Below are 27,307 nucleotides of genomic sequence, written 5' to 3'. Positions count from 1 at the left end.
CAACCTCCGAGGAAAGGATGGGTTATTCAATGAATGGTCAGGGGCCAAGTCGCTGACCAATTTAGCTGGATCCCTTCCTCACTCTTTATGCTGAAAATAATTCCAGATGGATTAAAGACTTAAGTGGAATAAGTAAATCCATAAGGCATACTAGGAAAACCGGGGCAAATGCTTTTATAATCTTGGGGTGGAGAAAATCTTTCCAAGCACATAAACCGTAAAGGGAAAGATTTATAAATTTGGCCACAAAAAATACTTTTGTTTTTAAAAAAATACTTTTGCAACAACCTAAATTTCTAGATTCAGTTAAAGGCAAATAACAAGCTGGAAAAATAGTATGTGTTCGAGCAAGGCACTAGTTTCTTTAACAGTAAAAGAATTCCCTTTTATCCTGCTTCCTTTGTCTCTGCAGCACTTAACCACCATCCGATAACCGTCTTTACTTGTGAAGCCTTTTTTAATTGGTCTCCTGCTTCTGGAATGTTAGCTTCATGAGGGCAGAGGCTGTGTCAATTCACCTCTGTATTCCCAAGTGCCTAGAACAGTGTCCAGCATGTAATAGGCCTTCAATTGCGGTTTGTTCAATGCACAAATGAATGACATCAGCAAAGAGAGATGGCCCAAAAGAGAAATGGGCATTAGATGTGAACAGGCAACACAAAGAAGAAAAAATAAGTGCACGAAAAGATTCCCAGTCTCACTAATCAGCAGGATAATACAGATTAAAAACAGGTATCCTCTTCTATTCATCAGATTGGCAAAAATTTAAAAGATCAATAATATCTAGTGTTGGCAAAGATACAGGGAGATGGGCACACTCAGCCACTGTCAGTGGTGGTGTAAATTAGTAGAGCCTTTTTGGAAGGCAGTTTGGCAGGTCCTATCCAAATGCAATATGTGTCAAAATGCTTTGATCCAGCACTGGTACTTGCACTTCTAGGAATGTATCTAAAGAAACACTGGCACAGGGACTTCCCGGGTGGCGCAGTGGTTAAGAATCTGCCTGCCAATGCAGGGGACATGGGCTCGAGCCCTGGTCCGGGAAGATCCCACATGCCGCGGAGCAACTAAGCCTGTGCGCCACAACTACTGTGCCCGCGCTCTGGAGCCCGCGAGCCACAACGACTGAGCCCGCGTGCCACAACTACTGAAGCCTGCGCGCCTAGAGCCCGTGCTCCACAACAAGAGAAGCCACCGCAATGAGAAGCCCGCACACCGCAATGAAGAGTAGTCCCCGCTCGCTGCAACTAGAGAAAGCCCACGCACAGCAACGAAGATCCTACGCAGCCAAAAATATAATAAATGATAATAATAAAACTAAATTAATAAAAAAAAAGAAACACTGGCACATATGCACGAAGATGTTTGTCTGAGGATGGTCATCATAGCAGATGTTTGTCCAAAGACCTCATCATAGCAGAGCTTATAATGGGGAAAAAAAAAATGGAAACAACCTCGATGCTCATGAAGATTGAAACGGTTAAACAAATCCACATCAGTATTGAATAATACCCAAGATTTACTGTTAAGAGGAAAACAATTTTAGAACCTACTTATGAATAGATATTTGTAGTGGATTACACATGCATAAAAATTCCCTGGAATAAACAAGAAATTAACAACAGATGGTACCTATTGGGGGGATGAGAACTTAGTGAATGGGGACAGGGATGAAGGAGAAACTTTTCACATAGGATTTTTTATATAGTTTTTGATGTCTGGACCATGATATTTATTTATTCAAGAATTTAAATTAAGCATGAAATGCAAAGAAAATGAAACCATTGGTAATCCATATAGGCACGTCTATGAACACATAGAAAGAGATCTAGAAGGATGCACACCAAATAATAGTTGAAGTCCCCTTTGGAATGTGGGATCCGGAGGCACGTTGAAGTGAGACTTTGTTTTACCGAAGATATCTAGGTTAGTAGGATCTTCCCCCCACCCCAAATTTTATGTATTGTGTGATTCTAAACAGATGGGGGAAGTCTAGAAAAGAAAACAAAATAATGAAATTAAGTGGTAACAGATTACAGCAAAAGACTGAAACCCAAAGCTGGAAACTTAAGAACCAAATTAAGACTTTTGTTGGGAGGTTCTGTAGTGCAGAGGGGTTGGTTTTGCCTGCCTAACATCCGTCCCTTCCTTTGCAGCACCTGAAAATCCACTCTCAGGTCCTGAACTTCTTGAGGAACTGATAAAACCTAGAGGGCCAAGGTGGCCACATGATCTAAACCTGGCCAATCAGAACACTGGGTCAGGGATGGTCCTATTACCTAAGCTGGGCCAATGAAAACTATTACAGTTTCCTAAGGGGCTGATGAAACCAAGCGGTCCAAGAATGGCCATGTGAGTCAGGCCTGGTCAATGAGAAACACTGAATCACCCTGGCCACAAGGATTGGGTAAGAGATGGCATGTAACCTAAGATCAGCCAATGAAAACTCTTCCCACTTTTGCTGGAAAGGTGTGTGAGCTCAAAAGGGGTGGTCTCCTTCTCATCGTATTCCTAAAGGTAGAAGAACACAGACCTGGGATACTGGAGACAATTTTGCCACCAGGAGGGAACAGGCTCCCCAGTGACGAGGCCAACACAGAGAAAAGCAGGGTGCAGAAACAAAGACAGAGAGATTCCTGAGGATGTAATTTGAGGAACTGATCCAGCCATGCCCCAAGCTCATACCCCCTGGATCTTCCAGCTACGTAAGCCACCACTGTCCCCTTTTAGCCTAAGTCCTATGAACTGCACCCCAAAGAATCCCAGCTGATACAGTTCACAATCTGTAGGAGTCATTAAAATGGGTAAAAATCAAACCTTATAACAAGTCAAAACCATGTACAATGGAAAAAATTTTAAAGGCACAATTATAAGTGGCAGAAATCAAAGAAAAATGAAACAGTCATCCCCCAAACTTTTTCGCTAAGAAGAACACTGTAGTGATGTGTAGAAAACTAAAAATGCATTAGAATTCAGGAAACTTTCAAATATAGTCTGAAATATAAAGGTTATAAGTTCCACTTCCCCATGAAATGAAAACTCCTCTACCACCTCTCCAGCAAGTGGCCGTGTGACCTGAGATGGAATAATTCCAGGGGCTGCCACTTTTCTACTTCTACAAAAATGCCACGTATTTTGAACACCCATTTAATGTGTATCCTTTCCTGCAAACATGGGCTAAGGATACAGAAGTACAATGGTCCTTAAACACATGAAAAGATGTTCAGCCTCCTTCAATATTTAGGAAAATGCAAATTCAAGTAAGTACAAAACAGTATCTTTCACTTCTCAGATTAGCAGAGATGAAAAAGCTTGGACACAAAGGACAATATATTGTGCGATGCCATTAATGTGAAGTGTCCAAAATAGGCAAGTCTGTAGAGACAGAAAGTAGACTAGTAGAGGGAACTAATGGGTGCGGGGTTTCTCTTTGGGGTGATGCAAATGTTCTGGAATTAGATAGTGGTGAGAGTCACTTGACTTTGTAAATACACTAAAAATCACTGAATTGTACTCTTTAAGAGTGTGTATTTTGGGAATTCCCTGGTGGTCCAGTGTTAGAACTCCGTGCTGTCACTGCTGAGGCCCTGGGTTCAATCCCCGGTCGGGGAACTAACATCCCACAAGCCGCGCAGCACAGCCAAAAAAAAAAAAAAAAAAAAGAGATTAAAGGTAAAAAACAAAACAAACAAACAAAAGACAGAAGAGCCTACTTCCAAAAGAGCTTCAGGCGCTCTGCCACATGGTGACACACAAGCCCCGACCCCCACATCAACCTGATTCCTTCTCGGATCCACCTGCTGTCTTCCCATATTCCAGCTGGGGAGACTGAGGCTCAGAGACGATCAATGCCTGGTCCAGAGTAAAAACTGCCAGAACCAGAATTTGAACCCAGGACCAAGTGACCACGAAACCCTAGTGGCCCTCAGTCACTCTGCTTCTCTGTAATTGGGGATGATGCGGCTCAGAAAGGTGGGGTCACTTGTCCTCAGTCACACAGTAGGAGAACGAGGGTTCAAACCCTGGACTGTGTAGCTCCTGACTCTGGGCCATGATGAGCTCGATGAAGAAATGTGGGGCAAAGAATGAAAAGGGGCAAAGAGAGTGTTTTCTCGGCCAGAGAAAAGAGCCTGGCTTAGGGTGGGAGGTAGTCTTTATGGACTCAGCTCAGCAGCTGCAAAGACTCCACGTGCATCTTCCCCTGACTGGTCCCCCTTAGATGGCAGGAGACCAGCTCCCCGCTTCCCTCCCCAAGCAAGAGCCCATGGCTGAGCCAGGCCAGCTGGTCAGACCCCTGGGATTGGGAAAGCAGGGGTTTGGGACTCTACCATCTGGCCCCTCAGCCGGCAAGGACAGTTGGAGGAGGCCCTGAAGGAGGACTCTGGGTCACATGGCCTAGACCTGGGAGGCGGGGTTCCAGGAAGGCTGCTGCAGCAGCTGGGGTGGGGGACAAGGGGAAGGACACGAGGAGGACACAGGGATGAGGCGAGATCAAGGGAGAGGGGCAGAGATGGAGAACTGAAATGAAAAGAGACGGAGAGAAGAGAGTGAGAGAGTAAGACAGAGAGAGAGAAAGAGACAGAGAGACAGACAGACAGGTGAGAAAGAGAGAGAAAAAAACTAAGAGAAAGAGAGACACAGAGGAACTGGGGGAGACTGGGAGACAGGCCCAGAGTGAGGCAGAGGGGGAAGAGATCACTCTCACAGCCACACCCCCTCAGACCCAGAGCCAGCACCTCCCCCAGTCCAGCCTGGCCCTGGTGCCCTGAGGGGTAGAGCAGCCAGGAGATGTGCCCGGCTGGACCGACCCCCTCCCTCCTGCATATGCACAGTGTCTGGGATCTCAGGCAGGCCCCAGGGGACAGCAGGGCCTTGGGAGGCCGCTCCCCTCCCCAGTGGCAGCTCCTGAGGCCCAGCTGGACTCCATATGGGGCCTTGGCCCACTGAGTCACTCCCCACCTCGGGCTCCCTCTGCTGGGGAAAGGGGCCAGGCGTCCTGTGCTGAGCCTACCCATCGCTGTGTGACCCCGCCCCCCCCCCCCCCCCCCCCCCGGCTCTCATCCGCCCTGGGCCTCAGTCTCTCCCTTAAACAATGGGGACCTCACCTCCTGGTCCCCAGGGCTTGGTGGGCCTAACCCCCTCCATGTGGAGGGAAGAGCCGGCTCTGCACTTGTCTAGGGCAGGAGGCCCCAAACCTTCCCTCTGAAACCTAAATGGCCAAAAAGGGAGACAAGGATGCTCAAGGTCACCAGTTCCACCCAAAATGCAAATGCAAAGACCGCAGTGAGATATGCTGCCTATTCACCAGACCGGGAAAAAAAATCTAAAAAGTCTGCCAACACCAAGTGTTGGCAAGCATGGGTAGAAACAGGAGCTCTCATTTGCTGCTGGGGACGAGAGCATTAAATGGCATCAGGACTCAGGCGAGCAATCTGTCACAGGTGAACTGTGAACTGGCAGTTGTAACTTTCGGCGCTATATTAACGTCTCATGTAGCACCTCCCCCCGCCCCGCCAAATACATTTTTTAAAAGCTCCATGGATGGGGGGACGTGCCAAACTGGAATATAATCAGAAACAAATGAAACAACTATTTCACATAAATAACAGAATCTACGGAAGGCAGAGAAATAACCCAACTTTTGAACACAGTATAGTGACGATGTGCCCTCTGGTGGAAGACAATTAAAAATTTAAAACCTGTAAGCGAGAACTGTCTCTTAGTCAGATTTGCTGGGTCAGCAATTCTGAAACTACATCCTGCAGTACGTCTTGTAATCTTTACAATGTTTGTATGAAATCACTACTGTTATTATGTCCATTTGACTGAAGAAGAAACTGACGCACAAAAAGAGAAATAATTCCAAGTTAGCCAGTTGGTAAGTCACAGAGCTGGGCTTGACCCCAGGCAGCCAGGCTCCAGCATCCATGGCCTTGACCTTGGCATGTACTGCCACCCAGAGTCCCGCTGTCACCAAATGGCTTAGCATTAGGGTCCTTCCCTTTGCACGGAGGAGGCGCCTGAGGCTCAGACCTGAGGCAAAGCCACGTGCCCAACATCGCACACCTAGTAAGTGGCAGAGCTCTGATTCAAACCCACACCTGCTGAGTCCTGAGTCTGTGCTTTTATTCACTGAAATAAACTACTGAGGAAGAGTTAGTCGTCATCGTAAGACGATGAATAGTCGTAGTAATAGTTGCTGCTGTGCTGGAGGTCTCCATTTGCCCCTCCTGACCCACAGTCTAAGCTTCTCCATCCTGCTCTGTGCCCTGGGGTCGCCGGGGGCGGAGTGGGGTGGGCTGACCTGTATGGACCATAGCAACTGGCTCCCCTGTCTTCTGGCTTCCAGGTTGGCTGGGCTCAGGATTGGCTACATAATTTGCAGGGCCCAGTGCAAAATGCAAACGCAGGTCCCTTGATTCAAATGTTCAGAATTTCAGAACAGGACAGGGATCTCCCTGGCAGTCCAGTGGTTAAGAATCCACACTTCCACTGCAGGGGGCACGGGTTCTATCCCTGGTCGGGGAACTAAGATCCTGCATGCTCCGCGGCACGGCCAAAAGAATTTCAAAACAGGAGAGCAGAGCATAAAACCGAGTGTGGGGTCCTGTGGGGCTGCACCCATGAAGTAAGTCCTGTGAACGTAGCGGAGGGGACCTATCATTTCCCGGCTCCTCCCTGCAGCAGCGGCCATTCTTGCCTAAGGGTCCCCGCTCCTTCCAGGTGACTCTGCACCCCCTGTCCTCCCCCACCCCCCTCACCCCTGCCCGGAAGTAAAGCTCCCTCCTATCGGCCCCAAGGCTTCCCCATTCCCTGCTCACACCTTTGTCAAGACTCTCGATAGGCCCTCTTCAAATCGTCCTCAGTGGAGCATGCCTTCTGTTCCTGTTGGGATCCTGACAGTCACAGATCCCCATTTGCTGGGAACTCACCACATCCCAGTGCACACCTTCACCTGGCCCTGGGATGCCCGCGCTGAGGCAGTCCTACTTAAGATGGGACGACAGAGGTTCAGAGAGGGACTACACTTGCGCCCTGGCTGGGATTTGAACCCAGGTCTGTCTGCCACCCCTTAGGGCTTTCATCACTTGGCCCCTAGCTGCTACTACTCCTTGCTCCCTCCTCTGTCTGACCATCCAGGCCACCACTTGTTTCTGCCGATATTCCAGGTGATCCCTCAGAGCAGACGTGGGGCCGAGTCATCCCTGTGTGACCACTGCCTGCGCAGCTATGGACCTCAGGCAGTGATGGATTTTTCAGAGGCCAGTGAGAGGGTCATGTTCCCCACTATGGTCTGGGAGTATCGAGGGAGGAGGGTGGATGGGAACTAAATGTGGTCCTGAATGGCCACTTGGTGGCTGTGTGACTTTGGGAGAGCCAGGACTCTTTCTGTGCTGTGGTTTCCTCACATGTCCAGTGAGGATAACCACAGCACTTCCCTCGTAGGGCTGCTGGGGAGGAGGGACAGGTTATCAGTGGCTGGCACAGAACACAGATCAGCGGTTCTCAAAGTGTGGTCCGGGTACTCCTGCGGATTCCCAAGATCTTTTCAAGGGGTCTGCAAGGTTACAACATTGTTTAAAAAAATACTAAGCTGTTAATTTGCCTTTATCCCTCTCATTCTCTTCCAGGTGCACAGCAGGGTTTTGCAGGGACCGCATGACCAGTGCTATTGCAAGAGACACTGAATGCAGAAGCAGAGGTGAGAAGCCAGTGCTCTTTTTTTTTTGGCCACACCGGGTGGCATGCAGGATCTTAGTTCCCCGACCAGGGATCAAACCTGTGCTAACCACTGGACTGTCAGGGAATTCCCTCCAGTGCTCCTTTAAGCCGGGCATGAAAGGGAGCTGCAACGTTGAAAACGATGCCAATCTTCTGCCTACATTTTTTTTTTGTTGTTTTGGAAAATATAGTTATTCTTCATAAAAGAATGCTTTGGGGTTCATAGGTGATTGATTTATTGTTGTTGTTTTTAAACAAAATCAATCGTTTAAATATGTCCAGTTTTCATTTTTAATATAGTAAATATTAAACACGCAAACAAGCTCTTTGGGATCTCAGTGATTTGTAAGAGGTAAAGGGATCCTGGAGACAAGGCAGTTGAGAACCGCTGGGGTACAGAAAGCAATGACGTCCCTGACATCCTATTCAGATCTGTTGCTCTTTGCTTCTTTGCCCGTCTTCCTCGCCAGAATGTGAGCCCCATGGGGGCCATGAGTTTTTGTCAGTTTTGCTTACTGCTGTATTCCAGAAAAGCGCCTAGCGTGTTGACATAGGTGCTCAATAAAGATTTGCTGCATAGATAACTGAATAAATACTAATTAGTGTCATGTGCTTTTATTATCAGTCGACTTTTTTTTTTTTTTTTTTTGCCAGACACTTTAGAAGCATAACTATGCGGGAGTGGTGAAGAGTTGAGGGACTTGGATTTGAATCCAAGCTCTGCCACTGGCTACCCTGGGCCATTAGTTCACCTCCCAGAGCCTCAGACATTGTTCCTGGGATGTAAAGGCAGGAGTTGTCACACCTTGGGAGGTGAGACGCAGCTCCTACATTCGCACCTCCAGTCAGCGCATCAAACAGTAAGATACCAAGCACCACAGGCTGTCAGGCTAGGAGCAGAGATAAAGCAGACACTGTGTCTGTTCTCTAAGAGCCGCTGTTTTGTAATGGAGACACTGGCTAGCTGTGCGTCCTTGGGCCAGGCTCTCTACCTTCCGTGCCTCAGTTTCCCAGTTGGTCAAATGGGGGATAATAACAGTACCAATCTCTTAGCGTTGCTGGGAGGGGTCAGTGAGAGCACGGCACAGAGGCTGGTGGGGGAAGCACTCCATGAATGCCGTTATTTTATTCATTTATTTATTTTGGCTGCCCGAGTGGCATGGGCATCTTAGTTCCTCCACCAGGGATCAAACCTGTGCCCCCTGCACTGGGAGCGCGGAGTCTTAACCATCGGACCGCCAGGGAAGTCCCATGAATGCTGTTATTATTCTGTGCAAAGCCAGCCCCCTACCTCTGGGCCTTGGTTTCTCCATCCAGGAAACAGGTGTCAGGGTCCTGGAAAACGCTCAGTGTGCTTGTGATCTACCTACTGCTTTTTGGCTCTAAATCTTTCCTCCCCCTTTGTACCCCCTTTCCTAGGGGTGGTGGGTGCTTCCAATAGTGGCTACTAGCTGGACTGCCTCAGTATTCCCTTTCTGTTTCCAGCTCTTCTAACACATTTGAAATAAATCCCTATCTTAAATCCCCTCTGTCTGAAATACCTCAAGTGGGATCTGACCCTGACTCTGGCCCCACTGTGTTTAGAAAGCCCCCGTCTGTGTCAGCCAGGCCGTACCTGCAGCTTCTTGAGCTGGCTGTTGACAGTGGCCAGGTCCCCACCAGGGTCCACATCTTGCAGCTGGCTTTCCATGTGAAGCAGCTTCTTGTCCAGCTCAGCGAAGCTCTGCACCAGCTGGTCGGCCTTGCTGGCCTCAAAGAGCTGCCTCGCCTTGGCCTGGGTGGTGCTCTCCAGCTCCGCCCAGCACTGCCGGATCTCACCCAGCTTCTTCCGCACCGAGGCTGCCAGCTCTGGTTTCTCCTGCATCAGTTGCTGGCCCTCCTGCCCCAGACGATGGGAGGCAGGAAATGAGGGGGAGGGAGTGGATGGTGGGGAGGGACAGAGAAATATGGGGGCAGCAGAACATAGGGAGAGACGTGGAGAGAGAGACAGAATCAAGGAGTTGGAGACACACAGAGAGACAGAGACATGATGGGTGGTTGGAGAGAAAGCACCAAGCATGGGAAGAGAGATGAGGAGAGACAGACAGATAGACAGAGGTGTGGGGAGGGAGACAGACAACACAGAGGCATGAGAAGGAGACAGAGAGAGACAGACAGCCATAGAGTGATGGATACAGAGATGTGCACAAAATTAGAAATATCGGAAGAGGACCATAAGACAGAGAAGGGGAGCGAGAGACAGAGGTGGAAGAAAGAGACAGAGAGAACAAACCTCCATTAGACTCCAAGTCAAGGAGAGTGGCTTTGCCACGTGCCACCATTATGGGGCATCGGTGGCCATTTAAGGGTTTAAGACCCACCTGGGTCCCTCTGTTTTGAGTGAAAAGAGTGGGGGGATCCAGGGCAGCAGGTCTAGGGGCAGTTTTGGGGGTTGATGCTTAGAGCAAAAATCTGCCTGGGTCCCTCCAAGCTGAAGTCAAGCTCCAATATATGTTGGCCTAGAGCCACATATATCATATGACGTATTAAAAAGAACAATACCATAGCAATTACAGCTCCTAGGTGCCTGGCCTTGTGTTAAGCACTTTATGTACTCAAGAGCCTACATTTCTTATTTCCTAATTTTAAAGCAGAGCATAAACAACAAGGTCCAATTGTATAGCACAGCAAACTATATTCAAAATCTTGTAATAAACCATATGAAAAATAATATGTATACATGTATATGTATGTATATATGTATACACATATATATAACTGAATCACTTTGCTGTACACCAGAAACTAACACCACGTTGTAAATCAACTATACTTCAATAAAACTGAGGCTCAAAGAAGTTAACACAATTCCCCCAAGGCCCCAGCGCTGGTAACAGCACAGACAGAATGAGAACCCACGGTTGTAGGAACCCAATGTTCACTTTAACCCCAGCTTCCCAGGGCTGCCCCAACCTGACTACCTGACTTTCTATTTTAAATGCTCCAAATGGTGTGGAGGGAAGCCTGGTAGGGGAGATTATAAGAAGGGGTGAAATATTTAACAACCATTCAGAAGAGATGTTGGCCATTTCACAGACAGGCAAACTGAGGCTCAGAGAGGTTACGTGAATTACTCAAGGCCACAAAACTAGGAGCAGATGTGGAAGTTATCTGAACCAGTTCAGGGGTATGAGAAGAGCGGGCTGGCAGCGGAGGGTGAAGGAGGTGAGACATGGGTTCCCTGGAGGCCCCTGGCACCTGGCATGGGCAGTGGGTCCTTCTGCATACTCACCCTCTCAATCTTCTCCAGCCACTCCTTATTCTGAGCCAGCTCTGCCATGAACGCCTGATGCCGGAGCCATCTCTTATGCAGCTTGTGGCCGTCTTCCCGCGTGCTGTCTCGCGCCATCAGCATCTTCTCATGGATCCAGCCATCCAGCTGTGCAGGATGGGGGAGGGGCTCAGCCAATTCCCCACAACCTGCCATAGCCCCGCCCCCCCCATCCCCTCCACAATGTCCCAGGTTCAGGGCCTAGGCTTCTAGGACTGGGGAAGGAGAGAAGGGTGGGATGGAAAAAGCTGTGCAAGTGAGGCCTTTATGGCAGGGGTGTGCAGCTTAAGCCCTTTCCTGGGGAGTAGGGGATGGATGAAAGGGTCCCCAGAATGCAACGTCTCTTAGCCCTCTGTCCTCAGGGCAGCCCTTCTCAACTCCTCATAAGCCCTAAGCCCCAAGGTAGGGTTCCTAGGCCAGTCTTCCCACCCATAGCCAAATCAGCCCTCCAAAACAAGCCCTCCAACCTAATTCAACTCACTTCCGATTCAGTCTTGCACCCCTCACCCCCAGCAATACTTAGACCCTTCAATTCAGTCTCAGCCACCTCCAATAAGGACCAATTCAAGATCTCCAACCCATTCCCAAAGGTATCAGGTGAAGCCCCATATCTAGTCCCAGACCCCCAATATGGCCAGATGAACCCCTAAAAACCCTCCCAACTAGTGCCAAGTCTAGTTCCCTCCAAACCATCCCTCCAATGTGGGGTAGGCCCATCCCCTGCAACCCAGATCCAGCCTCCTGAATGAGCCCACAGACCTCCCCAAATCCAGCCCTGAGGATCCAGCCCAAGACCACAGTTCACCAAAACCATGATGCATTGTGGCCCCCAACCAAAGCCAACCCCCCAAATGCAAGCATCAGGGCTACCTTCTGGCTCCCCACATGAGTCTACCCCAAATGAGATGCTACAAATCTAGCATCAGACTCTCCAGCATGGACCAGATAGAACCTCCGCAGCCAACCCCCCCTCCCAAACTAAAGCTATTTCTAGCGCCCCCACTCACCAACAAAACCGGTCATCCCAAATGCAAGCAACAGGAGTGGGCCCCTCTCGCCACCCTCAGCAGACCCGTCACAGGGCTGCTTTCTGAGCCCCCCCTCCCTCCCAATGAGACTCGTCCCTCAAGCAGGAACCTCCCCACTCATGACCAAACCTGGCACCTGGGCAGTTTGCTCCTCCCCTTTCTCCTCCCCCCTCAGTCACAAGATCCTCCTCCTCCCTCTTGGGAAAAAAAACAACAGAAAATCACGGACTCTGGCTTACAGTCATAGCCAAGGACAAATTCCCAGTCGGCCAAACCCCACTCCATGTCCCCTGAGCATGTGCTCCCCAGGGGTCCAGGACAGCGTCATACTCCCTCATACATACACAGTCACACACACGAGCCAAGTCAAATGCTGAATCCTCCAATGCTATCAGATTCCCGACAAGCAGGGAAGAGTTTGCCAATGGCAGCCACAGTGCATAGGGAAGGCAAAGCCCCTGAAGGAGAGGTACTCTGTCATCAAGGTAAAGCCCCCCCAAAGTGATTGACCCCCATCACTGAGGGCAAAGCCAGAGTCCCCAACAACCCAGGAAAAAAGCTCCCAAGTGTCAGAGCCCTCCAAACCCAGAGCAAGTCCAAGACCCTCATCGCCCACGGCAGACCCACGCAAAAGTGATTCGCCCCCATCATCTAAGGCTAACGCAGATTCTGCAAGAACCAGGGAAGAATCTCTCCAAAGGCTGAGGGTCCCCCAACCCCAGGGCAAATCTCAGAGGCCCCATTACCCAGAGGAGAGGCCCCTAGAGAGGTTGGGACCCCCTTAGCCCCCAGGGCAAATCCACACTACCCCAGGAGTAGCCTTAGAAGTCCTCCCTTTCCGCTACTCTCCCTTGGGACCTGGCCCCTCAGTCTGGCCCGCAGCAGCACCGCGGACAGCTCCCGGCATCTGGGCCCCTCCCCAGGACTGGGGTCCCTGCGCCTTACCGACCCGCCCCCGCGCCGCCGGCGCCCCTCCCTCCCGCGGCGGGCGGGCGAGCACGCGCCCAAGCCCCCTCCCCCGCCCGCCTCGGCGGGGGTGCGCGTCAGCCCCCTCCCCTGGGCGCCCCCGAGACCTGAAGTGGCGGAGGCGTTGGCGGGCGGTCCCTGCAGCGGGCGGGCGGGCCTCTCGCCCCTCTACCGCGACGGCGGCGGCAGCGGCGGTGACGGCTGAGTCTCCGGCGGACGCGCGCCCCCTCCCCCGCCACCGCGCAGCGGCAGCGCGCCCGCCCGCGCGCGCCCCCTACCTGCCTACGTGCCCGCCTCTCTGCCGGGCCCCAGATGCGCGTAGAGGAGAAATCATCACCCTCCCTAAAGCATGGGGAGGGGGGTGTTCCTGCGCCATCTCAGATGATTGCTGCTTGGTCCAGAACAGTCTAACGAGAGGGGGAAGGGGCTCCTGGGACAAATCAAACGGCGGGGGGGAGAGGGGGTAGGCTGGGGCCTGGGCTACGTCAGCTATGTGAGGGGGTGAGGTGGGGTGGGAAAGGGCTCAGATTCCTGGCTACCTCAGCTATACAGGGGTAAAAAATATGGGAGGGAGCCGGAAATATCTCTTATAAGACTTCAGTCCAGAATAATCTCCAGTGGGAAGAAGGGGGACAGGGGGTTCTTGAACTCATCTCTAGTGGGCTCGAGTCCCAGACCCATCTCTAATGGACTTGAGTTGGGAGGGGGTATATGGAAGCCCTTATCCATTTCATGTGTGGGGAGAACATGGGGGTTCACCATGGGGGGAATCAAATCATCTTTAATTGGGGAGATTCGGACCTGGTTCCTGAACCATCTTTGGTTGGGGGAAACTTAAGTACTGTATCATCGCGGAGGGGGTACGAATTATCCTGAGTCAGGTAGATAGATGAGACCAGGACCATCTCTGTTTGGGTTTAGGAAAATGTTTACTGGGCCATCTCTCATGGGGCCATCTCTTATGTGGTCAGGGTGCAGAATAGTTTCTATGGAATGCAGGGTAAGGAGAGAAAGGCAGCATATCTCCTGGGCTGTCTCTAATGGAGAAGGGGACCTGGACCACCTCTGATTTGGGTTGGTCCTAATGGTTGTGTAGTTCATCTCTAAAGGGGCAGAGCTTGATTCCTGGACACTGTTAAAGGGGCGAAGGCTTGGTCGGGGACTGTCTCTGACCGAAGCTGCGCTCTGGGCTTCTGGTCCACCCACGGCTCCCCCCACCCCTCTCCTGTCTCCCGTCCCTCTCTCCCCATCAGAGAGCTGCTCACGAACCTCCGGCGGGGAAAGGTGAGATCAGCGCGCGTCCCCGCGGGACCTGTGGGCGCGGACGCGCGCCGTTGCCAGGGGCACCCAAGGCCCCTCCCTCCTTCCCCAGCGCGTGGGTGGAGGAGCCTTGAGGAGCATGCGCACTGAGGCCAGGATCCGCACGCCTCCTGGCGGCGCGAAGTGAACTTCGCTCCGCGACCCACTTAGACGGGGCGCCCCCTCCCCCACTGCGCCTCGGTGCTGGAGCACTTCCCTGTCTAGGAAGGAAGTCCCTGTGCCCCAGCACAGCTGGAGTTCCTACCTCGTGGCAGTCTCGGAGGAAGTGCTGCAGCCCAAGTTGGTCGTGTAGCTTCTGCATCCATTGGTGGGCCCGTAGTTGGTTTTCTTGGCTCCTGGGGGTGGAGAGATAGGAATTGGGGGAAGCCTGTGTCTGGGGGCGCTGGCAGTAGGGCTGTGAGGGCGTCAGGCTTGTCAGGGCTAGGAACCTGGGGCATATGTACAAGTGAGGAAGAGGAGAGAGCAAGGTAGGGATGGGAGTAAAGGCAAAGAAACATCAGTGGGGGCAAAGCCAGGGACAGAGCTGGGGGAGGAAGAGAGAGGAGGGAGGGAGAGGAAGGCGGGGTGGGGGGAGAGAGAGAATGGGAGAGAGAGGGACAGAGACAGACAGATATCTGAAAAGAAAGAAATACCCTTAGAGAGACACAATCCCATAGAGAGAGATAACAGACCTACAGAGTAAGAGATACCGAGAGAGATAAAAACTTAGAGAATGAGAGACACCTAGGGAGAAAGAGAGATTAGGAGGGAGAGATAGATTGACGGGGGGTGGGGGGGTATGCAAAGGCTTAGAGAGATAAACAGGAACACATACAGGCACAAGACCAGAGATAAAGAGAAACAAAGACTTCAAGAGGGAATGATTGACAGAGACTTGGACGAGAGACAGACAAAGAAAGAGACCCAGAGATAGAGAAAATAGGAAAACACAAGGGAAGAAATGAAGCAAGGGTAGTGCCAGAGACAGAGAAAGAGACAGAGAAGAGAGCAGTAGACAGAAAGCAGAGGGAAGGAAAGTGACAGAGAGGGTCAGGGGAGGGACAGCCCAAAAAGGGACAGGAAGAGAAGTGGCCGGATGCCCCCAGTAAAAGACACAGCCAGACAGACAGAAGGCTGCAACAGAGTTGGAGAGAGGGATGAGAGCAGGGCATGGATGGATGCAGCCGGAGCCACACGGAGGCAAGGAGGGGCGGGCCCTTGGCCTAAGTGAACTGGCTGGGCTGGACCCAGGCCCGACCACCCCGGAGCCAGCAAGCACCACAGCCCCAGGCAGTCTGGCCTCCTGCCCACAGTGCAGGGCAAAGTGCCCAAGAGGCCTGGTGGAGACGGCTGAGGGGGTCCCTCTTTGCTGTGCCTTGAACAAGCAACTCCCAGCTCAGGGCCTTGGCACTGGCTGTTTCCTCTGCCTGGAACGGTCTTCCCCCCAAAGTGTACTCAAATGTCACGTTCTTAGCAAGACCCCTGCTGATCACTCCCCAACACTTTCTGGCTTTCTTTCCTTCTTTAACTTTCTCCTTTGCACTTAACACTATCTAACACACTGCATATGTTACATATTTCTCTTGTCTGTCTCCCCCCCCAGGACGTCATTCCATGAGGGCAGGAATTTTTTGTCTGTTTTGCTCACACCTGTATCCCCAATGCCTAGGAAAAGGAGCTGGCACACAGTAGGTACTCAATACATATTTTATGAATGAAAGAAAGCAAGAGAGACAGAGAGGCAGAAAAAAAGAGAGATGAAGGTATAGGTAGAAAAAACAAGGAGAGACAGACAAGCAAACAGAGATACATAGTTGTACAGGGAGATGGAGGCAAAGAGATGGAGTGTGTGGGAGAGAGTTATGGAGAGAACCAAGGGCAGAGCTGGATGGAAGGGCCAGAGACAAGCAAAATATGTACTCCGTCCTGCCAAGACTCAGCTCAGGAACCAGGAAATAGGAAATGCCTCTGAAATTGAACCAGACTCAATCCCTCCAGGCCTTCAGCAGCCAACTTGTCAAGCATCAGTCCTAGGGATGAGGAAAATCCCTTGTTTCCGGGAGGGTGAGAAAAGAGCTGTGACCTCTGGCAAGTCTGTTGCCCTCTCTGAGCCTCATGTGCCAAGATGCAAGAGTGCCCTGCACGCAGGGCTGGGCCAGGTTCCAGGCGAGGTGAGGCTCGTGGAGAGGGAAGTGACTTGCTCTGAATCTACAGGTTGAGAGGCAGAGCTGGGACTAGGACCTGGCCCTGTTTGACCCCAGGGCTCCCACGGCCCCCTGCATCTCTCCCATCCTGGCCCTGACCATCCTGGGCCATCCTTGTCAGACAGCATGTGAGCTCTATGAGGGCAGGAATCGTGTTCTGTCCTGGTCACCCAGGATGCGCGCCCAGCATTGCCCCACACAGGGCCTGGAACACAGCGTGGACTCAGTACTTGTTTAATTGGCTGAAGAATAAATGAATAGGGACTTCCCTGGTGGTCCAGTGGCTAAGACTCTGTGCTCCCAATGCAGGGGGGCTCGGGTTCGATCCCTGGTCAGGGAACTAGACCCCGCATGCCGCAGCTAAAGATCCCACACACGGCAACGAAGCTCCCACGTGCTGCAACTACGACCACAGCCAAATAAATTTTTTAAAAGAATAAATGAATAAACAATAGAATGAAAGGAGCCATTAATGACTGCAAAGGAATGAAGGCGTGACTCAGAAGAACAGCTCTCCAGGCTCCTCCTCCCCATTCTGCAGAGCCCGGCAGACAGCAGACACTCAAGAAATGCTGGGTAAAAGAAGGAAGGGGCCAGGCCTGGAGCGGAGGATGCTAGATCATGAATTTCCATCCTCAGGATGAGAATCTCCATAAAAGTTTTCCTTTAGGAAACTCCAACCTTGTCCCAAATGAATTTAGGGAAAAAAGACGCCGGAGACTGAAAAGCCAAGGGGCTGGGGCCTCGGGGCTGTGGACGGTGGTGGAGGGACCGGGTGTGATTTCCATCAGGAGACAGAAGATGGAGCAGCGTTGGGCTCTCTTCCTGCCTCGCTCATGCCAGAGAGGAGAAAGCTGGGGTCACCAGGACGGGCAGAAACAGCAACAATGACGGACAGAAAGAAGTGGGGCTGAAGGGAATCCTCTAAAGGACTCTGCTTGTGGGCTGGGGTTTGTTTTGTGTTTTTTTGCGGCGGGGCAGGGTTGCTGTTTTGTTCAGGGCTTAGAATAGTGCCTGGCACACAGTAGATGTTAACATTTTAACAACCAGTCCGGCTATCCCAGGCTGAGGGCAGGCTTGGGAGAGAAACTTTTCATTTTTGCAGCTTTTGGGTTATCGACCACAAGTTACCTTTTCACAGATCATCAATTTAAATCGAATCTAAAGCAATATGGAATTAAATAGAAATCAAAGACACAGAGAGGGAATTCCCTGGAGGTCCAGTGGTTAGGACTCCATGCTTCCATTGCAGGGGGCATGGGTTCGATCTCTGGTCGGGGAACTAAGATCCCGCAAGCCGCACGGCACGGCCAAGGAAAAAAAAAAAAGAGAGAGACAGAAGAGCAGAAATGTGATGGAAAGAAAGGGAATCCTGGCCTCCTTGCCCCTCCCCTGTGCCGAGATCCCACCCCCTGTGCCCCTGGGGTCTGAGGGACCTACTTCTCCAGCAGCCGAGTCACGGCCTCCTGGGCCTGCTCCCCGTAGGCGTTGCCCTGTCTCAGCAGGCTCTCAGCAGCCTGCACGGCCACCTGCATCTTCTGCTGGTTCAGCTCCATCGTGGTGAGAAAATCCCGGTGCCGTTTCAGTGCCTCCTCCACCGACTCCACGGTGCCCGGCAGGTCCAGACCCGACAGTGCCATCTCCTGGAATGGGGGAGGGGTAATGCTCCGTTTAGCCCTGCTTCATTCCAGGACCAGGGAGAGGCTGCCAGCCTGCCTTGCCACCACTTTCCTCTCCCCTGCTCACTGTTCTAGCATTGAACACGCCAGGCATGGTCCCACTTCAGATCCTTTTCCCATGCTGGTCCCTCCAGATAGCCCCACGGCTGGCTCTTTCACTTTCTTCAGGTCTCTGACCATCTGTTTAAAATAGCATCCTCCTCCCCCAGCGATATCCCTTTATCCTGCTTTATTATTTTTCATAGCATATACCTGACACGATATTATATATGCTATTACTTGTTTATCATCTCCTCCCCCACATATATACACACACACTAGAATGCCAGCCACACGAGGGTGGGATTTTGTGTTTTGTTTCCTCTGGCCTCCGCCGCAGAACAGTGCCTGGCACAGAGGAGGCACTCAGTAAATATTTGGTTAATTGATGAAGACTGACCTGGGTCCTGTGTGACTTCAAGGAAGTTCTTTCCCTCTCTGGGGTTAGTTTTCTAACTGGTGAAATGGGTGGATCAGACAGGGTCTCTCAAGGCCACCTCAGCTCCAATGTTTAGTAACCTCATGATTCCAGGGGCCCCCTGTCTGTTTCTCCAGGTAATCCTCTAACTGGGTCAGCTTTCTCTAGATAACCAGCACAGGTAGTCATGCTTTCTAAAATGACCCCTAGGGACTTCCCTGGTGGCCGAGTGGTAAAGACTCCACCTTACAATGCAGGGGACACAGGTTCGATCTCTGCTCAAGGAACTGGGATCCCACATGCCATGGGGCAACTAAGCCCGCGTGCCACAACTGCTGAGCTCGCGCACCTCAACTAGAGAGACCATGTGCCACAAACTACAGAGCCCACGTGCTCTGGAACCCGTGCGCCACAACTAGAGAGAAGCTCACGCCACAACGAAAAGTCCCGCATGCCACGGGCCGCAACTAAGACCCGATGCGGCCAAATAAATAAATAAAATGATCCCTAAAAGCTGGTACCTGCTCTTGGACAATCTGAAAACTGGGTGTTCCATCTTGTCCAAATCCTCAAATTTGGTTCCCATCCCAGAAAGTTCCCCCAAATGGATTAGCTGTACCCAGATAACCACAGCACTTGATTCCTCAAGCCATAAAGGCAGTTACCCTCTCCAGAGACTCTGCAAATTGCCATTCGCAATAAGAAGATAATCTGCTAATTTAGGCCCCCAGAACCACTTAATCCACCACCATTTACCGACCCCAATAATCTCTCAGCCTGAATTCCCTCTACCATAATCTTCATCCTCTGTTATCCACCCCAAGACCTTCTTTAAACCCCATTGACCATCACCAATCAACCTCATACTCTTATTTCCTTCCAGACAATCTACAAACCCAAGAAGCCACTCCAGTGAACACCCAAATGCATTACTTACTCAGAATAGTCCACAAACTGTTAATCACCTAAAATAAGACGCCACCCCACACATCATAATCCTCAAATTCTGTTACACACCCACCCACACATGTTCACACCGGATGCTCCACAAACCCAGCCATCCGTACCAGATACCTGCCACACACACACACACACACACACACACACACACACACACACACACACACACACACACACACACACCCGCCGCTGACAGCAGATAAGCCACGAAGCCAGTGGTCCCCGCAAACACACTCCTCCATACATTTCCTTGTCCCCGAAATGCGCCGCGGCCTCAGACCCCCGCCCTTGTCAACCCGGAAGCGGGCACCTGGTTGCGCAGCACCGCCCACGCCTGGCGTAGGTCGCGCAGAAAGAGCTGGTAGACGTGCGCCTGGACCAGCGCCTCCCTGCGCGCCTCCCACAAGCCAAGCAACTTGTGCCAACCAAGTTCGAGGTGCGGCAGCCACTCGTCGAGTGCCAGGCCCGGACCCAGCTCGGTGCCGTCGCCCGCCAGCAGTGCCTCGCTGGCCGCCACGATGCGCGCGTAGTCCTCCTCGCGCTGGTCCACTTCTTCCTTGAGGGCGGCGTGGCGCGCCAGCAGCGCGTCCGCCTCTTCCAGGCTGCCGGGCAGGGGCCCCTCGCCGCCGCCCGCCGTCTCCTGGGCGCGCACCAGCCAGTCCAGAAAAGCGTCCAGATCATGCAGGAAGCGCTGTAGGCGCCCGGCCGCCGCCACCGCCTCGCCACAGGCCTGAGCTGCGCTAGCCAACGCGCCCCACTCGGCGCCCAGTTCCTCGGCACCTTGATGCAGCCGCGCAGCCTGAGCCGGGAAGCGCACAGCCAGCAGGGCCGCCTCCTCCTGGAGGGCCGCCTGGCGCGGCTCTAGCGCTTGCAGAGCCGCCTCCAGGCCGCTGAGGCGCCACTGCAAGGCGCCGCCCGCGCGGGGCGCGCTCTCCACAGCCCTCCGTTTCTCGCGCACCTGGGCGCGCACCTCCGCCACCTCCAGCAGGTGGTTCTCCACCAGCAGCACCGCGTTCACCTCCTCTTTGCGTTGTTCCGCCAGCTCCACGATGCGGTTCCACCTGCCCAGGGGAAGCAGGGCGGCTTAAGGAGGACGGAGACCCCTCTTGGGTGTGGAGGGCCCATCGACCCTAGGTAGAACCCGGCCACTGTGTGACCTTAGAATGTCACCTTATCTCCCCGAGCCCCACTTTCTGTCTGTGTAAAATGGACTCTGCCAGGTACATTTGCTTAGAACAGCGGTTCTCAAAATGTAATCTAAGCAAGGGCAAAACTATCTTCATCAAAATTCTAAGATGCTATTTGCCTTTTCACTTTCATTCTGTCCCGAGCGTACAGTGGAGTTTTCCAGAGGCTGCAGGACAGGGACTGAGTGCAGAAGCAGACCTGAGAACTCAGCTGCCTTCTCTTAAGCCAGACATTGAACAGCTGTGCAAAAACGCAATACAATGCCGTCCTTCTCGCTACGCTTTGTTTTGGTTTGTTTTTTTTTGTTTTTTTTTGTTTTTTTTTGTTTTTTTGTTTTTTTGTTTTTTTTGTTTTTTTTTTGCAGTACACAGGCCTCTCACTGCTTTGTTTTGTTTTGAAAGGTTTCTTTTCATTAAAACTCGTTAGCTCTGTTAACAGACTAAGTTTATTATTGTTATTTTTAACGACGTAATATTTTTAAATTACTCAGTATTAATTTCTAACATAGTAAATATTGATAGCTATAACCCACTAAAACAAGCTCTTTGGGGTCCTTAATAGTTTTTAAGAGTGCAAAGTGTTCTGAAACCAAAGAGTGTGGGAACTGCTGGCTTATGACATCAGATAATACGTTGGATGCAATGAATGGTTACTGAGCATGTACTATAAGCCAGCTGCTAAGGCAAACCTGTTTTATTCCAAAAGAAATAAATGGGGAAAATTACGCATTGCCCTGTGCCTTCAGGCAAGAGATGATATTTCTCTGGGCCTCAGTTTCCTTTCATAGGCAGTGTATGGTCCAGTTTATAAGCACAGAATCCGAGCCAGACTGCCTGGCTGTGTCAGGCTCAAAGTCAAATCTGAGCTATGTACCCTTCGGTTAGTAACCTTCTCTGTGCCTCAGTTTCCCCACCAGTAAAATGGACATAGCACAGTACCTACCTCATAGGGGTGTTGTGAGAGTCCAAGGAGTTATGGTTTGTGAAGTGCTTAAAACAGTACCTGTTAGCTACTATTATTGAGTGGGGGTAATAGTCCCCACTCTTGATATGGGGACTTGATATGGTCCCGAAGACCATATCAGGGCCTTTGCCTTGGCTGTGCTCCCTGCCTGGAATGCTCTGTACCCTCCCTCCCCTCCCCCATATGTACTCTTCCTGTGGATGGATCCTTCTCGTTCCCCCCACCCCTTTTTTTTAAGCTCTGCCCTCACCATCCTGAAATCCTTTTCTCAGCCAGCCCCCAGGGAGGCGGCCCCAAAGCAGGCTGCCCTCCCTTCTCAGGGAAGCTGAAGAAAAAGGGCTTCCCGCAGGTCCACCCGAGCCCCACCCACCTGATGGGGGGACCTTCCTTGGCTGCCTTCTCATCCCCTTTGAGGGCCCAGCTCAAAATGTTATGGCTGACCACAAGATCTAAAATCACCCCCAAGCTCCAGTTATGCCCTACCAGGTCACTCTATTTCCTGCAAAAATCCTTAAAACTCTCTAAATATCTTGTTCATGTATTAGTCTATTTGTGAACTCTCTGTCACCTCTAGCATGGACACACCATAAGGGCAGAAATTAGGACTCTGAAATCAGAAGGACTCAAGTTCAAGTTCTGCTCTGGCCAGATTTGCCATGTGAACTTGGGCCAATCATTTCCATCTCTGATCCTGTTTCCTTATTTGGAGAATGGGGATAATGATGTCCACTTCATTGGGTGTTTTTAATGAGTTCATGTGGCTGAAGCACTTAGCACATCCTCTCACTAAACGCCGTAAATCACTATTGCTGTCATTGTCTTTTTAGGCCCTGGTGCCCTGGGATTGTTGAGTCTACAGAGACTAGGAAATCACTGGATATTGGGATCTTCCAGCACAGCAGTGAAGGGCACAATCTCTGGAGTCAGACAAATCCAGGCTTGATCCCCATAACTTGCCATGTGACCTCAGGCCACCTTCACCTCTCTGAGCCCCCATTTCCTCCTCTCTCACATGGGTAATTTACACCCCACAGAATTGCTGGGAAGACTGAATATATACATATGATCAAGAGCCCCAGTTCTGGATTCAGGCAGAACTGGGTTTGACTCCTACTTACTAGACTGAGTAAGCTTGAATAAGGATTTCACCTCTCTGGATCTGTGTCTTTATCCATAAACCCTACCTTGCAAGAACTACTGGCAGTGTTCTAGCGGGAAAGATTTAAGTTGTTGCTATTCTTAAAGAGCTCCGAATTCTGGAAACTTTACTATGGAAATTGGGATATGGGGAGATAAAACAAAAGTACTTGGAAAATTTCCTAGCAGATAGTGGATACTCAATAAATCATTTCTGAACAAGTAAGTTAATACCCCATTAAAATGTATTGTGTCCTCATTTTATCACATCACCACTAGCATTGGGTATTTTAATTTTTTTCAAGATTTTGCTAATTTACTAGATGGCCCTTATCATCTCAGGGATTTGAAAGTGCACGTTCTTGATTTCTACAGTTGGTGAATGAGGAAAAGGATGATGGGAAGAACTGGTGTGGGATACCTAGAAGAACTTCCAGCCCCAGGCCTCACCTACCTGCTGTTGAGGTGGTCCTGGCAGGAGCGCACCTCCTCTGAGCTGGGGTGGCCTCCTTCCACCAGTTCCTGAACTGTGCGGTTCACGTCCAGGACACGGCCCATCAGACTGCTCATCTCCTGGTCCAGACTCTCAAATCTGCGGAAGAAGGATGGACGTGCTCAGAGAGGTCTGGACCCTGGGGCCCTGTTCACTGGGTTTTGGGAAGATGCCTTCCCCTGGTTCTTCTCTTAACTCTCCAACCTCACCTCCTTAGGCTCCTTTGCTGGCTTCTCTTCTTCTACCTGCCACTTAAATGTTAGATTCCTCAGGGCTCTGTCCTGGGCCCTCTGAGCTTTCCCTCACATCCTGCCTGGCCCATCTCACCCACTCCCACAGTCCTTGCCCCTGAACCCATCACTCACACATCTGTCTCCAGCTTCAACCTCATTCCTTTTGAACCTGTCTCCAACATTAAAGCCTGCTGTGCATCTCCTCCAGGGTCCTCACTGTACTCAAACTAGCTTCAACATCTCCCCCAATTTGTTCTTCCTCTGGGCCTCCATCTCAGGGACAGCCCCCGACCCCATTCCCTGGGCTCTGTTTTTGACAAACACTCCCCCCAAGCCTGTCTGCCCCCATGGCCTGTCTACTTGGGCTCCAGCCCTGGTCCAGTCCTGTCCTCTCCTACCTAAATCCTCACCCCAGCTGCCTCTCTGGGCTCCCAGCCACCACTCTCACCCCCTCCAACCTACCCTCCACATGGCAGCCAGGGAAATCTGTTTTAAGCTGGCCATGGTCCTCCCTTGTTTAAAACAATGCCCAAGGCTGTGGCTTGGGTAACTGGGGGCACAGTAACAGCAGGGACCAGGCCTGTGTTTCCAGGAATGCTCAGCCCAAGACCTGGAACAGGGCAGGAGCTCAATGAGTACCCACTGAATGAGTGGATGGGTGAACATGCTCAGAGAGAGAGGTGCAGAGGGTTCATCCACTATTTTAACAACCCATTTCTAAATCTGCCAACAGACCAATCAGTATCTAATGTGTCACATGGTGGTAACTGCTGTGAAGAAATGTGAAGTGGGGTGAGGGAAGAGAAAGTGACAAGGGTCAGAACAATTTTATAGCTAGGGAGGTAACATCTATGCAAGGGCAGTAGGGGTCACAGGGAGAGGGGTCAGGCTGGGACACCCCTGGAGGAGCTCAGGTTAATTTCGTGCCAGGTGACTGTAAGCCTCATAGTAATAATAGCAGCCGCTCATGGGATGCTCCCTGGACCCAGGCATTTGCTAAGTAGTTTGCACATACTAAGTCATTTATGGTTCTCCAGTAGCCTGTGAGGTTGGGACTAATATCATTCCCATTTTACTGGAACCACCGGTTCCTGGTGAGTGGACCCGGGAACTGTTGAACCAAGGAAGGCGAGACTGTGTGCGTGAGGAAGGGGACCGGGGAATCCCACCAGTGCGCGCTCACCGGTGCTGCACCACCTCGACGTCGTCGAGTGAATCGGGCACACGCATGGCGAGCAGCCACTGTTCCTTCTCACCGATCCACAGCTCGCACGCGTGCACCTCGCCGAACATGCGGTAGACAGCGAGGGCATCCCGCAGCCACTGGCGCCGCAGAGCAGCCACCTCGGTCACCTCGGAGAACAGCTGCTCGGCCTCCACCACGCGCACCTGCAGTGCCACCACCAGTGGCCCGGCGCCGCTGGCGCCCCCCAGTGTCGCCAGCTGACGCCGCAGGCCGCCCACGGGCCCGCGATGCGCCTCCACCTCGCCGGTGAGCGCGCGGTGCTGGCGGGCCAGGCGGCGGCTGGATGCTTCGTCGTGGCCGAAGTCGCCCGCGGCTGCTAGGCGGTAGGCGTCGCGGAGCCAGTCCAGGAGCCCGTCGAGGTCAGCACCGAACTGGTGCAGCGCCCGCGCCTCCAGCAGCCGCCGCTCGCGCCGCGCCGCCGCCTCTTCCAGCCGCTGCCAGCGCCGCCGCGCGCTCGCCGCGCGCTCCGCCAGGCCCGCCAGGTGCACCGTCTCGGCGCCCGGGCCCACGGTGCCACCGGCCGCGGCCAGCTCCTCGCCGCGCCGCAGGGCCTGCTGCAGCAGCACCCGCCGCCCGCCCACCTCGCCCTGCAGGATCTTGTGCTGAGCCAGGAGGCGCGCGGTGCTGTACAGGTCGTGGGCGCCGTCCGCCGCTCCCGCCGCGCCGCCGCCGCCCGCCGCCTCTAGGAGGCGCTCCTTGTCGCGGGCCCAGCTCTCGGCCTCCTCCAGCTCCTGCAGCAGCGCCCACAGGCTCCGCGAGGCCTCCAGTTCCGCGCGCCGCCCAGCCGCCTGCTCCTGCAGCTCCGCCAGACAGCCGTGCACGTGGTTCACGCGGTTGCAGATGACCTGCGGATCGCAGGGCTGGTAACCTGGACCAGGAAAAGGGGCAGATCCCGGGTTGGGCACGGGCCAGGGGGCGTCCAAGAGAGGGTGGTACAAGGCTACCTGCCTAGTCCTTGGCCCGACTTCATCAGATGCCAGGTTACACCTCCCCTCCTCCAGGCAGCTTTCCCTGACACCCCAAATCTGGAGCAGGCGCCTTCTCTGGCTCTCCCAGGCTTCTCTGCTTCCCATCCCAGCCCGGACCACTCTGCCTGTGACTCCTTCACCTAGCTCTGAACCCTCTGGGCCGTCACTGACAGTCTGTCTCCCCTACTGGATTGGGAGCCCCGTAAGGACAGGGCCAGGGACTGTCTCCAGCACACCATGTCCCCACCACTGCCCAGCACAGGGTGGAGCCCAGAGCAGTCACCTAGTGAAAACGGTGACTTATTGATTGAATGATGAATGGAAACAGAGATTCAGAGAATCCTAGAATGTGTATATTTTAGTGTAAATATACAGTGTTTTCCCTTCAGAAATGGACCCGATGAAACTTCTCTACTCTTAAGCTATGCTTCTGGGTTCCCTCTCTCATCCTCTGTTACCCTATCTATTAACCCAGTGATGACCTAAACTCCTTTTTTGTCTTCAAATATTTCACCTTCCTCCTGGACCACTGGTTTGTGACTGAGAACTGTGAGATTAACTTAATGGGTTGCAGCCAGCATTTCTTTAATGAAATGGAATAGAATGAATAGAAAATATCAGAGGTAAGGGGAGAAGCATTGTTTTATAAAGGCTTGGTGTCTCTGTGTGTCTGTGTGTGTGTGTGTCTGCACGTGTGCCTGTGAACTCTGGGTCATGCGGTAAATGTATTTCTTACTGGGTCAAAAAAGTATGAGAGGGGCTTCCCTGGTGGTGCAGTGGTTGAGAGTCTGCCTGCCGATGCAGGGGACACGGGTTCATGCCCCGGTCCGGGAGGATCCCACATGCCGCGGAGCGGCTGGGCCCGCGAGCCATGGCCGCTGAGCCTGTGTGTCCGGAGCCTGTGCTCTGCAATGGGAGAGGCCACGTCAGTAAGAGGCCCGCGTACCACAAAAAAAAAAACAAAAAAAACCAGTATGAGAGACACTGCCCTAGATGGCCTGTGGGATTTCTGCATTTGTGGACATTCACTGAAATTGACCCAAATACGGAGGCATCCAACTGAATAATAAACATCAGCAGTATCCATGTATCTGGCCCTTACTCTGACACACTGTCATTTAATTCTCACAACCATTCTATGAGGCCAGCATCCTCCTTAGCTCCATCTTGCAGGTGAAGAAACTCACACCCAGGGAGGGAAGCTACTTGCCCAGGATCAGCTAAGAACTGGTCAAGCAGGACGCCACACTCTGGACCACTTATCAGACAGCGCTGCCTCCCGTCACCATGACAACACACACCCCACACTAGCCTCTCTGCTGTTTCCACGGTGCTGCTGGCGCATTGTCACCAGGCACCGAGACCTCACAAGGAAAAGACCGAGGGAGCTTCCTTGACAAACATCCGTAAGAATGAGGATGAAGAGTGAAGGTGAAGGAGAGGGTCCCGACAGT

General features: G+C 52.2%; 1 protein-coding gene across 11 annotated transcripts in view; it reads right to left on the bottom strand.

The window, feature by feature from the left end:
• The window catches only part of SPTBN4 (spectrin beta, non-erythrocytic 4), a 72,311-nt gene that overhangs the window by 19,052 nt on the left and 25,952 nt on the right, over positions 1-27,307 (bottom strand). For 5 of the 11 annotated variants that reach the window (XR_007474488.1, XM_049703912.1, XM_049703915.1 and 2 more), the window contains 7 exons: positions 24,823-25,753; positions 23,368-23,505; positions 19,936-20,686; positions 17,970-18,172; positions 14,591-14,681; positions 10,994-11,140; positions 9,338-9,601 (listed from right to left, as the gene is read on the bottom strand). Coding sequence is in view for 10 of the 11 variants with exons in the window: in XM_049703912.1 (XP_049559869.1) it covers positions 9,338-9,601; positions 10,994-11,140; positions 14,591-14,681; positions 17,970-18,172; positions 19,936-20,686; positions 23,368-23,505; positions 24,823-25,753 (2,525 nt within the window). In the remaining variant the exon portion in view is untranslated. Of the gene's footprint in view, positions 1-9,337; positions 9,602-10,993; positions 11,141-12,039; positions 12,065-12,868; positions 12,894-13,133; positions 13,279-13,304; positions 13,458-14,590; positions 14,682-17,969; positions 18,173-18,647; positions 19,820-19,935; positions 20,687-23,367; positions 23,506-24,822; positions 25,754-27,307 lie in introns of those variants that run through there. The other 6 variants (XM_033430935.2, XM_033430936.2, XM_033430937.2 and 3 more) reach the window with 6 other exon arrangements.

Source organism: Orcinus orca, chromosome 20 (assembly GCF_937001465.1).
Source record: "Orcinus orca chromosome 20, mOrcOrc1.1, whole genome shotgun sequence".
Lineage (NCBI taxonomy): Eukaryota > Metazoa > Chordata > Mammalia > Artiodactyla > Delphinidae > Orcinus > Orcinus orca.
The sequence above is the reverse complement of the archived record's forward strand: the minus strand, read 5'-3'. Positions and strand labels throughout refer to the sequence as shown.